At 37.6% G+C, this 13,607-nt stretch overlaps 1 protein-coding gene across 1 annotated transcript in view; it reads left to right on the forward strand.

The window, feature by feature from the left end:
* SEMA3C (semaphorin 3C) overlaps positions 1-10,222 on the forward strand; it is a 122,966-nt gene extending 112,744 nt beyond the window's left edge. Inside the window, exons 16-18 of the mRNA XM_062631978.1 lie at positions 939-1,006; positions 4,249-4,379; positions 6,307-10,222. Coding sequence (XP_062487962.1) covers positions 939-1,006; positions 4,249-4,379; positions 6,307-6,720 — 613 coding nt within the window. The 3' untranslated portion in view covers positions 6,721-10,222. The remainder of the gene's footprint in view (positions 1-938; positions 1,007-4,248; positions 4,380-6,306) is intronic.
* Positions 10,223-13,607: the final 3,385 nt, after the last annotated feature.

The following is a 13,607-nucleotide window of genomic DNA, read 5'->3' on the forward strand; positions in this document are numbered from 1 at the left end:
TCATGTGTTATCTTGCGAGTCACAAGCGCATAGTTCAGAATACAGCTGTTACATTTCCCAGAAGCATCCATTTCCAACAATCACCAATACATTTTTTGTTACAGATAAATATTGAACCACCTTACAGAATATTCAGCAAACAAAATAATATAACAATAAAAAGTTCAGGTATCGGATTTTCATGCACTGAATTCTGTGAGCTATGACCCTCTAGCTGAGGAGGACTGAAAAAACAGTATTCTCAACCCCAGTAAGCTCCTTAGCTCATTTGCAACAAAACTGTGACTTTGCATCTGTCATCCAAATAATATAACAAAGTCCCATTTAGAAGTATTCTGAGACCTGGTGAGTCTGAGTATCTTTTGCAAATAGTCACGTACCCTCAAGTAGAGGACAGAACTGAATCTTAGCTCTCCACTAGTCTGGATTTATATTTCAATTCACTCTGCTACCAAGGTGGCTACAGGCACCAAAAATAAGGTGCCTGCTAGAATCAAGGTGGTCACATGCCTTATATCATCATGTTCTGTTGGTGCATTTGATATGAGCACTGTCACTCATGCATCTCATTCTTAGGTGCTTGTTTGCACCTAAGAACCAGGTGGGGATTCTGGCTTTGAATGTTAGGTCTTTCAACAGTAAACCAAAGTGTATTTCATGCATCATCTCTAACCTTTTTTCTATACCTCCTTTACAAAACTACTTTACCTCCTAAAATTACAACCATTTTATAAACTTCATCAAACTGATTATTTACTTTACAGTATCCTCACTCTAGCAAGCCTGAGAAGAGTAAAGAACACCATCAGTAGGTCATGAACTGTCCCTAATGGTTGATAGCATAAAAAAAAAACACAGATCAAATCCACAAATAAAAGAGCATTTATTTACAGTATAACTATCCTGAAATAACACTTTGTTTTTACAATATATTTCAGGAGGAGTCGTAGGCAAGATGTGAGACATGGAAACCCTCTGACTCAGTGCCGAGGTTTCAACCTGAAAGGTACTGTAATTTGGAGATCCTCATGCTATATAAAGAACACATGGCTTTCCTTTGTGTGATTCATCATAACTCACATTATCTGTGTGGTTTACTGGTAAAGCATAATTATTTTCCAAGTCTGAGTTTTGTTTTAATTTGATTTTAGCATTTTTCCTTGCAGTTACTTGAAACTTGCCTATATATGATAGAATGATGAATCATGAAATATATATATAGGTCAGCATACATGAAATGAGAAGCTGACAGACAGTATTTACTTGAAAAAGGTCCAGTTAATTTGAGGGCTTGTCTACTTCTAAATACCTTCAGTGTTTGTTAGTGCATGCTTCTTCATGCATTTAATTCTTGGACTTAAGAATTATTCTGAGCATTTGACATGATACTGATTTTTGGAACACATCTTTCAGCAAACAGCAGGTTCTAGCTCATCGTAGCCTGTCTTTTGAGCTGTGATTATTCCCTTCTCCCTTTCCTTGGGAAAATAAACCATTCCAGATCTTTTTACAAAGTCTCTTCCTTCGAGCTGTGCAACTCTTTTGGCATGGAATGTCTGGACAGGGGAGCCAACATTGCCCTCCCAGCTACCACTTTCTCCAGGCTGATGAACACCAGTCAGATATGGCCAAAGTCGTATTAATAATAGCCACATTCATAAAGGCATCTTAATCCTCTTCAGCCACATGCATGTGTGAGCTTGACAGTGGCAATGTATGCAATGAAACTAAGGGCACACATTAAAGAATTCTTCTCCTTTCACCTCTATGAGTAGGTGTTTTGAAGTGCGTTCTCACCTGTACCATCTGGAGACCAAACAATAGACCTGATGGTAATTTTTTTATTGAATTTTTTGAAACAATGCTGTAAGATTTAAATGTGGAAGATTCAGTTAATAGTAATTCCATTGAAATGGTCTGGGAAGAATCTCCTAAATCAAAACAGACCACAATAGTTGGGTGTAGGTCCCTCAGCCCAAACGTGGCTTATTGTTCTCTAGCTGCCAATCTACAGTGCCAGAGGGTCTTTCCCCATGACTCAGCATTAGGTCATTTATATGAAGCTGAACAGCTTGAGCAGGTAATTACAAAAGATGACCCCACCATTAGAGTATGCACCTGAGCTCTGAGATCCATATTAAAGGTGAGGCTCAGAATCATGGAGTAACTTGAGCTGCGTGTCCTGCCTTGCAGGCATGTGCTGTGACCACCCACCCATTGTCTTTCCCAAGGGTGGGTGTCTCCTCTTTCGAGGTGGAAAATGTCAACTGTCTGCTTTCTGGGCTGAGAGGAGACAAATGTTTAGACCTTGACTGTCTTGAGAAACAGGTTTCTTGTTTCCAACTTTTTTTATTATTTTTTTTTTTTTTACTGCGGATGTATTTATAGGTTCATGTGTTTTAGCAACTTCATAAAGGATGTTTTTCTGACAGCAGTGGCATACAGCATAGGTAGGTGGCAATTGTTTCCCCGGTGGAAAAAAAGATTAAAAGAAACAGCAACTTAGACTTTTTTAAAATATAATTAAAACCATTTATAGCAAAACTACTATGTCTGGAGGAAAAATTATATCTACCTAAAGGACAAAAGAGTAGAGAATCAGGCAATAGAAAGAAATCATCCAAGTTCATGAGGAACCAAAGTCCTGAAATGAAGACTCTAAACAGTATAAGTTGCATGTCTTGGAGCTCTCAGCATGTGTAAATTCAGTGGGTTTGGCATATTGCAATTTTTAAATAGATATCAAGAACTAAGGGGCTTCTATGCCTGCTTTTTAAATGTTCTGATTAATACTGTCTTAGCCCTTACAGCCATTAGAAAAATGCATTTGTATTCTCTCAATCTTTTTTTTAGCATGTGTATAGTAGTATGGAGTAGGTAAGAAGTTATATACTGATCAATTAAACAGGTAAAAATGCTTTTCTGTGGTACACCTAGTTCCAGTGTGCATAAAAATAACACTGTGTTACAGCTCTGATTCTCAGTGTTCCACCGCTACAGATAGGTCAGACCACAGACAGATGCTTTGCTAGCTTATGGTATTTGAATACAAGCATTTCCACATTATTCCCCTAAAAGGTACAACTGGTTGTGGTACAATCTCATAAATGTGCTAAAAAACTTGAAGGATTAGAAATAAACAATGTCTCCTTCCTTTAGCAGAACAGATTCCAATTTCACATATCAGCTGATGAAAGAAGCTAAAAAGAATGGGAGATAGAGTGGGAGGAAAATCAGTCTAAGAACTGTGCAAAAAGAGATTTTAGGCATGCAGACTTCTCAGTGTTTGAATTTCTCATAATATTTGATATCTATTGCTCCTTTCTCATCATATATATTGCATATATGATGTCAGCTTTTAAATCTGGAAGTGTATTGTTTTCAGGACCAACATTATGATTTATGCCAAGCAATGAGCATCTAAAAGTTCCTGTCGGTAACTGCCAATTGTTCATCTATTGAGACTGTAAAGGGGAACAAGAAGTCTAAGCGATGACATATGCTCAGCACTTGCCCAGGTGTTGCTGGAGTGTTATAAATCTGTCCTGCTCTTTGTTGCTGGCCTGCCTACGTACTCACTGCACCTCAGATTTAGAGCCAAGTCCCTTCCTTGCTTTGTAAGAGCAGCAGACTGGGAAGCCAAATCCGCCCTCTCTCGCCTCCCTGTGATACTGCACGCAGCTGAAATACACATAGCCTTTTTTATAGCATGCTGCTGCGTTTTGAGTCATACAGCTATATTCCGCCAGCTCGTAAATGGTGAAGTGTGAAGAAATATATTAAAAGCTTCATTCTCCTTTGGATAGTTCTAGACAGGCGTTCTTGTAGTAGTAGAGAATGAGATCATTTCAGGGAACAATATCCCTGAGCTCAGTTATCCCATCAGCAGAGTGCACAGGTATAGTTCTAGACAGGCATTCTTGTAGTAGTAGAGAATGAAATCATTTCAGGGAACAATATCCCTGAGCTCAGTTATCCCATCAGCAGAGTGCACAGGTATCCTGTTTTTCTCAGAACAGACCATGTCAGTTTAAAAACGCTGCTATTTGGAACTGGATGTGCTTTCTTCAAATTTCATTTCTTTGAAAATTTTGTGTCCTATATTACTTATTATTGGCCAATACCAAGATCAGATATACTTCATTTTACCTGTATTGCAAACATTTTACCTCTATTGCAAAGAGATACTTGCTTTCTGTATCAAATCACCATTCACAGTATCCAGACCTGTTTTCTTTTTCTTTCTAGCATACAGAAACGCTGCAGAAATAGTTCAGTATGGAGTGAAAAACAACACCACCTTTCTTGAATGCACACCCAAATCTCCTCAGGCTTCTATTAAATGGCTGCTACAGAAAGACAATGACAGGAGGAAAGAGGTGAGCAAAATGAGCAGTTGCTCCTGTGTCAGCATCTCATCTACTCCCCAGACCAAAGTGAGGGAACATTTGTGTTTTCATCAGCAACCCAGCTACAGTGAAGCTGGAGAATTTGTATGAATGCAGGACAGTGATAAGCACTTCACATATGTAAATAAGGGCAGGCTTTTCACTGTAGATGGGACTTTGCTCAGCACCTGTGATTTCTGTCTGATCAGAACAGCTATTGCAAAATTCCTGTTAGCCCTTAAAGCCAGGGAATTAATTAATGAATTTTCCCTTCACACCTTATTAATTGCAAACTGAAGGTTTGGAGCACTCAGAACTTCTTATTGATCCAAGGAAATAGGCACAAAAGCAATAAAATGTATAAAGTTCATGAAGAAGTCAGAATGCAGTAGCCCTTCTATGCTATTAAAGAGATAAAAGGCAAAAGTGGGAGAAATGTGAAAGGTTTCTTTAGCAAGAAACTAGTCCAGGCTAAGAACATGTATTGACAAAAGCATTTCCCCACCATGGTGCAATCACATTTTCCATTACTGCACTTTCTAAGGCTCTCAAGTTTCAGCACTGTAATACACAGGATGATTGTTTATGGGGCATGTGCCTTCCCTAAGTAATATAAAAGGGGAAAAAATCCATTTCAAATCCAAGGCAGTTACTATATGAATAAAAAAGTACATCTTTCAAAAAGAACTATTACATAATACAGTGTCTGTTGATAAATTATAAATACTGAAAAGCATTATTCTCATATCAGGCCATTTTCCAAAATCGGAGAGGACTTTCAAGGCTTTCATGCTGTTTTCCTCACTTACTCTTCAAAGACTTAAGTCATGTCCTGCCAATTTAGGTGCAGTTCTTAATCTCTCTTCTTCAGCAGAACCCTTCTTGTTCATATGTTCAATAACTGTATTGAAATCAATGCAAGACAAACTAAAGCAATCAATGGGTTAATTACATTTCAAGCTTTCAGATTTCTGGAAGTCTTACCTCTGCAATGTCTACAAAAGTTTACAATAACAGAACAGCATAAGAAACAAATAAATGAATTCCAAAGAGAATCAGGTATAATGCAAAGTGCAGTGGCAAAATAGAAAAATCCGTCATAAAAATACCAGCACTGGTATTTTGTCAGAATGGGTTAAATTAGCAATTTTTATTTCACAGCTGATATGCAAAGGGACATGTGCACAGTCACTTATAGTCAGATGATAACTCAAGAAGCTGTGGTACCTTGCTTCCTTCAGATGATGTGACCATCTCCTGGGACTGTCCAGAGTCTGAAGCCAGGAAGGAAATAGGAGAATAGAAAAATTGCTCTTGGTTTTCAGTGAGCGAAGTCCCATCTGAAGCCACTGAGATGAAAATGTTTATACCAGACTATAGACTCTGCAGTGCAGACACAGTTCTTCACAAGTTAGCCCCAGGAACTTGCTCAAGGTCAGAATATTTAACCAGCAGCCACTTTGTGTTCAATGCCAGCTCAACCCCTCGTTGTCCACTTTTCCCCCATCAAGTCTCAGTAGCAGTCTCTGGTACTAGAAAAGACATTCCCATGGGTGTAACCCTGGCAAATAGAAGTTAACTTCCTCAGTTCTGCTATTTGAACATTAGGAAAACTCTTCTTTCATGTAGTCTCAAGGTTTGCATCTTTGTCTTCATCCTGGTCAAATCTATTGCAACGTAATGAATAAAGTTTTGAAGTCATTGTTTAGTGACACTTACCTATCTTGAGGTAGTTTCTCTCCTAACAGTAGCAATAACTGTGGCCTCTGGGAGATGTGATAAAAGCAAAGTATGGTACATTTAAGAAACCCTTTAGTTAAGAAAGAGGTGTTTGAAGAGAGACTTACCACAAGAGGTTCAACACTCTGTTGTTCTATAACATTTCCTAAAAAGTTCCTTCTGACTTTTTGCTATCTAGGTCAAGCTGAATGAGAGGATCATAGCTACTGAGCAAGGACTCCTCATTCGCTCTGTCCAAGACAGCGACCGGGGGCTTTACCACTGCATCGCAACAGAGAACAGCTTCAAGCAGACCTTAGCAAAGATCAACTTCAAAGTGCTGGATTCAGAGATGGTGGCCATCATGACTGACAAATGGTCCCCTTGGACCTGGGCCAGCTCAGTGCGAGCGCTGCAGTTCCACCCGAAGGACTTTGTGGGAGCTTTCAGCCACTCAGAAATGCAGATGATTAACCAATATTGCAAAGACAGCAGACAGCAAGGTCAGCAGAGGGAAGAGCCCCAGAAGATGAGAGGGGACTACAGCAAACTAAAGGCCCTTATCAATAGCAGGAAAAGTAGAAATAGAAGGAATCAGTTACCTGGATCTTAATTTTATTTTTTAGTAATAGATGCCTTTGTCCTCACTATAGGGGGCTTATATTTGTTTATTGAGAACGAATTCAAGCAAATCTGATAAAAAATATAAATGAAAATCCAACAACTCTTGGAAAAGATCCGTCTCCCAAAAAAATGCAGTGTAACTTAACTAAAGAAAATTATTCAGAGCATTTTCCTTCCTAGGTGCTAACTGACTAGGTTAGGCTCTGTCCTAGATTCAGAACTGGGTATTCATCTTAAGCCAGATTCACCATTAACATTGCAGTATTTAATTACAGCTGAACAGAAGGTTTTACAAAATCAATGCATTATCTTTCAACTCTGAACCTGTACCAGCCAGACTCCTGCTGAAAGAATCTGGGTTAAGATGCATGCTCAAAGCAGGATGGTACTAAGATTTCCTTGCACTGCATTTGAGAGCATGAGTTTCTTCTTGTTTACTATTCAATATTGGGTTTACAGCTTTCATTCATTGTTCAGATCATATGAATGCATGCTGATAGGAAACAAGGAAAGTATAGTAGAAAAGTTTCATTCATTCAGAGGTCAAATGAAGGAGTGAGTAGGAGAAAAACAAAAAAAAATATACTTTATCAGAGGAAACACTGATTATTGTGCATAGTATGAGTTGTAATAAATTAATAATGAGTTCTGGAATGTAACTTAAAATATCTCTGCTCATATTGATTTTTATTAAAATAGGATGTCCTATAACAGTACATAGCTTTATAAATGTCACTAAGCTAACCTGAGAATGTTCATTTTACATACGGTTTTGAAGAACACCTAAGTGACTTAGGTATTTTAGCTATTTTCAAAGAATTACACTCCATTTTTTTTGAAGAGGAGAATGTGAGTATACTGTATGGTGTTTTACTTCAAAATGAATAATATACATTAATCTGTTCCATGATTAAATTGGAGTTGGCCTGCAATGTGGAAACAAGTCATGAGCATCTTTGAAAATTTTAACATGTTATTTTTTCAACTGTTTTCTTAAAGTTGCAAATATTTTGACTAGAGTTTTTAAATTAAACTATTTCCATTTTACATTCTTTGTACCCTTTTTCTTTCCAATGTTATATTCACAATTTCCTGTTATTTTTAGTTTTCTGATGAAAATGAGATCAGGAAAAGAAAAAGAAAAAAATGAGGTAAAAATAAAGAATCGATTTGGGTCAAAATTTATGCAGAAATATTTTTGTTTAAGAAGCAGCTGTCAGGTCTAATCAAGTATGTTTAATGAAAAGTTAAGTAAATGTGCATCAAGCCATGCTGTGAAAAGCTATCACTTTCTGGTTTTGAGCAACACTAATGCCAGAAAATTGGTACAAATCCTTCTCATTCACTATGTAAGAGTGTTCCAGAAGCCACTGGGTCTGTGTAGAGATAGGTAACAGGGATTTAAAATATTTGAGTAACTTAGAAAAATTATGGTTTATTCCATGATCTTTTATGATAGTATACAAAAATATGAACTAATCCTCAGCTCAAAACTGAGCTATGTTAAGCTCAAAAAAAAAAATAATAATTAAAAGTTATATTTCTGTTTAAAAAAAAAAGAGTGAAAATAATTTCTGAATCCAGAGAAGATAAGAAAAAAAATATTTTTTAAAAGTTGTTAGTTCCAGCCAGTAGCAGATGGATACTGTACTTTAAAACATACTTTTAAACATTTTAATGGGTCTTTGTTGAAACTCTTTGGGCATTATTTTGATTCTGCTTCTATTAGAATACTCTGGGAGTAACTCCTCTGGGTTTATGCCAGGAGGAATTAAGATCCAGTGCAATGGAGGTAACTCTGGTATTTATCTGATATCAGTTACCTTATCCATACCTTTATCATTATAAGTATCACTTTATCACCACGTGATGCAGAACAGCTGGGAAATGGGCTCTTATTGATCAAACCACTTAAACACTGTCTCTTTGATGCTGGTGGGAGCTCTTTGAATTTAAATTGTGTGTTTACTGTTTGCTTCAAAGGGGATGGCAATGCCAGCCTGCTCATGTATTGTCATCTAGTTAAGTGCTTTCCTTAATCAAGGCCTAAGTATATATTTCTACAACATGTTGCCACTGGTATTTAAGGTCCTTTTTATGGAAACCATCAGGAAACTTTCTCTTTGACTAGAGAGCTTGGTGAGCTTGGATCTGGCCCCAGGAGCTGGCAAAGCAGATTTTGGTGTTACAAAAAAAAAAACAAAAAGGAAAACGAGATGGTTAAGGAAAAAGAAGGTTTTTATTTGTTTCTCTCTCCCCACCCCAGCTGACTTTCAGTGCAGCAAACTACTCTTCATTTTTCTGAGGATGACTGACTTCTGAAGTGTATAAGTGACAAACCAAAAATTGAGTGCCATAAAATAAAACTACCTCCTGGAATGACATCAGTGCGTATACTCTGTTTGCTGCCATGCTCCTCTTATATCCCCAGCAGATTCACTGCAGAGTTAGTATGATATTAATGTCTATTGCAAGGATCATAATTGTTTCCAGATGGAATATGGTGATTAATAGGTATTTAATGTTACAATTTATCCTTTCAGTGGTTAGCTACAGTGATATTTTAATAGCCCCCAATTAGGCCTCAGAAATTAAAGTTACACTGTTTTCTAATAGAACATTGGCAATAAGGGATTCCTTTAAAACAATCAGCATAGCTCAGAGTTTCATATGATTATAAAATAATATTTTTAAAGCTGCTTCATATACCATTATTATGGTATGACTGTTTAAGGGATTATACTTAAACTAACATTTTTCCTGCTGCATGAAAACTTCAGCATATATATAATAAGCTTCTGTCAGTGAGTCCAAGCTACCATGCTTTAGCAGCCTTCCCTTGTGTATAGACTAGTTAGGAGTCAGATGCTCAGTAGGTATAAACTAATGTGACTTCCTCACTGTCCATTTAGCTACTGTGGTTTATACCAGCTGAGGGTTTGGCCCTCAGTGTACAGAAAAGACAAACTGCAATTTTTATTTCTTTGAAGCAGCCCCTCTACTGTAGGTAACACCAAAACTTCAGGCTGTAATATTGTTTATGCTATTTAATACTTCCTATTTTGAGGATTACTAAATAATGTATATAATTTTATTCCTTAAGAAATACAAAAGCAAAATGACTTCTAGGCAAAGCTTCACCAAATGTAAAGATATGTTCTCTGCTAAGAACTTCACCGTGTACTGATATATATTTTTTTTTGGCTATTTTTATTTTGTGTAGTTTGTAAAGTTTGCTGAAATCTTGACCTAACAATGTGTTCTTTGCAATTGTTGTTACTGTAGATATGTGTGTTTTATTAAGAAAATCCTGTTTTTAAAAGTGTAGGTATGTGTATAAGTTCCTAGCATGATGAAACTGTCATTACAGTGAATATGCATTATATAGTGTGTAAGAAAGAACAAAATGTAGTTTAACATAGTGCTATTTAATTGAATATCTAAAATACTATTTGCCTGACAAAATAAAGTGTGTTGCAACAACTTAAAAATTTGCTGGATTCACCTTTATAGGTGTGTGTTAAAAACGCAATCCCATAGACTTTCTTAAACAAGTTCAAGAAAATACTTGGAGCATCAGGTATTGCAGCTGATCAGTTCTGAGCCCTGCTTGATTCTTTCAGTTATTATCCCTTATGAAGACCTGGCATATAAGCAAGTTAACTACTAGAAGTATAAAGTCAATCAGGAATACCTGACTACAAAAGGGAAGTGTGAATATTTTTCTGCTTTTATTCCAGTGTGGAAAACAAAATGCAACCAACAAAACCCAAGTGCATTCTGTGAAATCCTGCTGGTGAAATAAATTGTGCTGTTCAGCTTTGTCTCTAACTGGGACTCTGGCCAGCTCTGCAGGGGAGGCAGGCTGGTGGGGCTACCTGCAGGGAGCCACAGCTTCCTCCCATATCCTGGCCTGTACTTGGATTGAAATAACCTGCCTGACACCTACAGTATGCTCCTTTTTCCTGCATCTATCATCCAAGCAATGTTATTACTGCTTTTCTTATCGTCTGTTTTTCCAGGTGGGTTTCAACAAGAATGCATACGGCTTCCTCAGTTCTTTGGGATAACAATTAGAAATTCCGTGTCACAAATACTGACCTTCACAACAAGGTTCTGGATCGTTAAGCCTGGATTTTGATTTCCCAGATAGATAGGTTCCTGCAAGGCTTTATGAGGTGTGAGTGGATAAGATTACCTCATTCCAGGATTTCCGTACTGGCTGGTCCCTAGATGTGCTGATACCGTACTGATACCTGCTCAGCTCTCAGGCCAGTTTGGGTCAGAAGCTGAGGTTTTGAGAACTCCCACATGCTGTAGGAAATGTTTGGATTAGGCTTTAAAAAACCTGGACATTTACAGAGTTTTACACTCTGAGAAACCTTTCCCATATCTGATCCTCTGCCTTTATATCCTGCTCAGTTATCTTTAGCTGATCTTCTCCCCCTTCTGTTCTTTTCCCTCTGCCACAGCGTTTTAGCATGGTTCAACACTTACTGCTTTGGTTCCTTAGTTCCAAGCACTGGCAAAACAAGACATGGGACTTCTCTGGATATGAGATGTGAAATCTTCAAGGGTCTGAGCTTTCTCCTTTGTCTTTCAAATGCCCGTTGGAATATTTTATTTATTTTTATTTTTTTTTTCTATCTGGGAACTACTGCTACAGAAGAGAGACTCAGGTCTCTCTTCTGGTGACAAGACCTTTCTTTGGTGTCCTTAAAATGAAAGTAGGATGCAAAATCCACACAGTCTATTGAAATGCATGTGTCCATGCAGGATCCCTACAGCACAGGGCAGTCTAAAGTGCAGCCTCCCCTATGCAGCCACAGAAGCCCAGAGACGGCCAGTGAAAAGTGTTGCCTGAACAGGAGGCACTGCTAACAATGGGGTGGCTCCCAGTACTACAGGATGATTGTTACCTCTGGAATTAATTGTTGCCTCCAAAATTAAGTCGGCAGATATAATTAGGCAGGACAGGCCATAAAAACAGGTTGAGGCATTGTGCCTTTTGCCTAAAGCAATGGGCTATCTCAGGAGACCAATACTTCTTTATCCTTTGCACTGCAGCTGGTTTGCTAAGCCTTTCTTGTGCACCCCAAGGTGGCCTGGGGAGAAGTGACTTCATGTGATATGAGCCCAAGTAAAACTATGTACAGATATTCACCAACTGGTTCCAGAAAGATACATATATAAAACTGCCTGCATATAGAGGAGCTTTTCTTCGTATACAGTAATTTCTGATCCATTTTGCTTCCTTTAACATTAATGTGTGGTTTTTTATACATGCATATAACGTTATTTTATATTTTTATACATACATATTTTATACATACATGTAACTTCCTTTAACGTGCAACATATGTATAAAAGAACATAAAAGTTCTTTTTCTGTTTCAAAATGGACAGCATCAGACCTTGCACTCCCAACACATCTATAGCCTGTGTGTAGAGCAGTTACCCTCTCTGAGAGCATTTTGAAAGACAAGCAGCTGGTCAACAAAAGCCCATTCTTCTAATCACTCCGCTTTCTAACTTACCTGGTTTTGCACTATCTCAACAAGAATTTCCTTCTAGCATCAGGAGACTAGCACAGTGTAAGGAATAAAAAATGTGCTGCCATTTAACATGTCTAATCTAAACTAAAGACTGAGATTTAAAGATGCTTTGGCATTCTGAACACTCCAAGACGCAAATTCAACACAGATGGCTCAGCAGTCAACCAATAATTGCTTTACAGTGATAGACTGTCCTGTATCCCAGGACTCATGACTGGATTCTATATACAGCTTTACAAAGCAAACCGCATTTGTGTATTCTTAGCATTGTATCAGCTTCATTACTCCTGATTTGAATGCCAGCCTTCTAAACAAATTTTAATGTTCACTGATCTCCACATTCAAGATACTTTAGGCCAAGGGATTTCAAAATATCCAACACTTTTAAAAGGCTTTTTTTTTTTCCAAAGGATTTTAGAAAAAGCTAATTTAAAAATGGCCATTCTTGCTGTCCATGGGAAACGAGAATCAATAGACAGTTTTCTAGCTGAGCAACTTGTACAGCAAGATGTAGCATGGGGAAAGTGAAGAAAAATACATTTGTTTAACCTTAGGTTCGCAACCCTTTTGGATACGTGTTGCTCCTTGACTCTTCGCAGTAGTTCTTTTCCCAGTATCTGTTCTCTCTGTCTCCATTTCAAAGGTAACTAAGAGTTATAGGGTTTATACTTGCTTTCAAGTTGACGCCTTAGGACATGTTGTCCAGGACATCCTTTCAGGCTTTTTGTTTAATAAGACCTTAGTAAAAATAGTATTACATATAGTATAATCTACAATGTCCACCTAAACAGTTTTAGCAATTGATACCATATTTGGAAAAAAAATTTACAATTTTTTGAAGGCTTTCCTCAAAATGATGGACAGAGAAGAACAGGACCCCAGAAAAAAACAGAGTTATGCAGCATGCCACGGTCCTTAGATGAGCACTGTGAACATTGACTTGCATTTTGGTGTATGATGGAAAAATATGATTCTTTCAGCTTTAAAGGTCCAATTTTGCCATAGGTCAAAGCTCAGCGAGATTAATGTCCTTTCATTGCTCATAGCAAGGATTTGGTTGGGCCCTTTCAAGAGTTTTCATGTGTCCCATTTAATTTTATTAAAAATTCAAGCATTTTTTGAGAGCTTTCAAAAAGAGCTTTCAAAAGCTCTTCTTCCTTTAGGATTTTACTCTGCCTTTTCTATATGGACTCTGCCCCTGTTCCTTTCCTCAGCTGAACTCAGGCTACTAGTCCCAGAGGGGTTACCTTAATTTAGCTGATTTAATTACAAACCCCGTTCACTCCAATACTCTGAGATATATTACCTAGTACAATCTTCA

The sequence above is a fragment of the Pezoporus occidentalis genome, unplaced genomic scaffold, assembly GCF_034315485.1.
Source record: "Pezoporus occidentalis ecotype Australia unplaced genomic scaffold, CSIRO_AGI_Poc_V1 ctg38, whole genome shotgun sequence".
In the NCBI taxonomy this organism is placed as follows: Eukaryota; Metazoa; Chordata; class Aves; order Psittaciformes; family Psittacidae; genus Pezoporus; species Pezoporus occidentalis.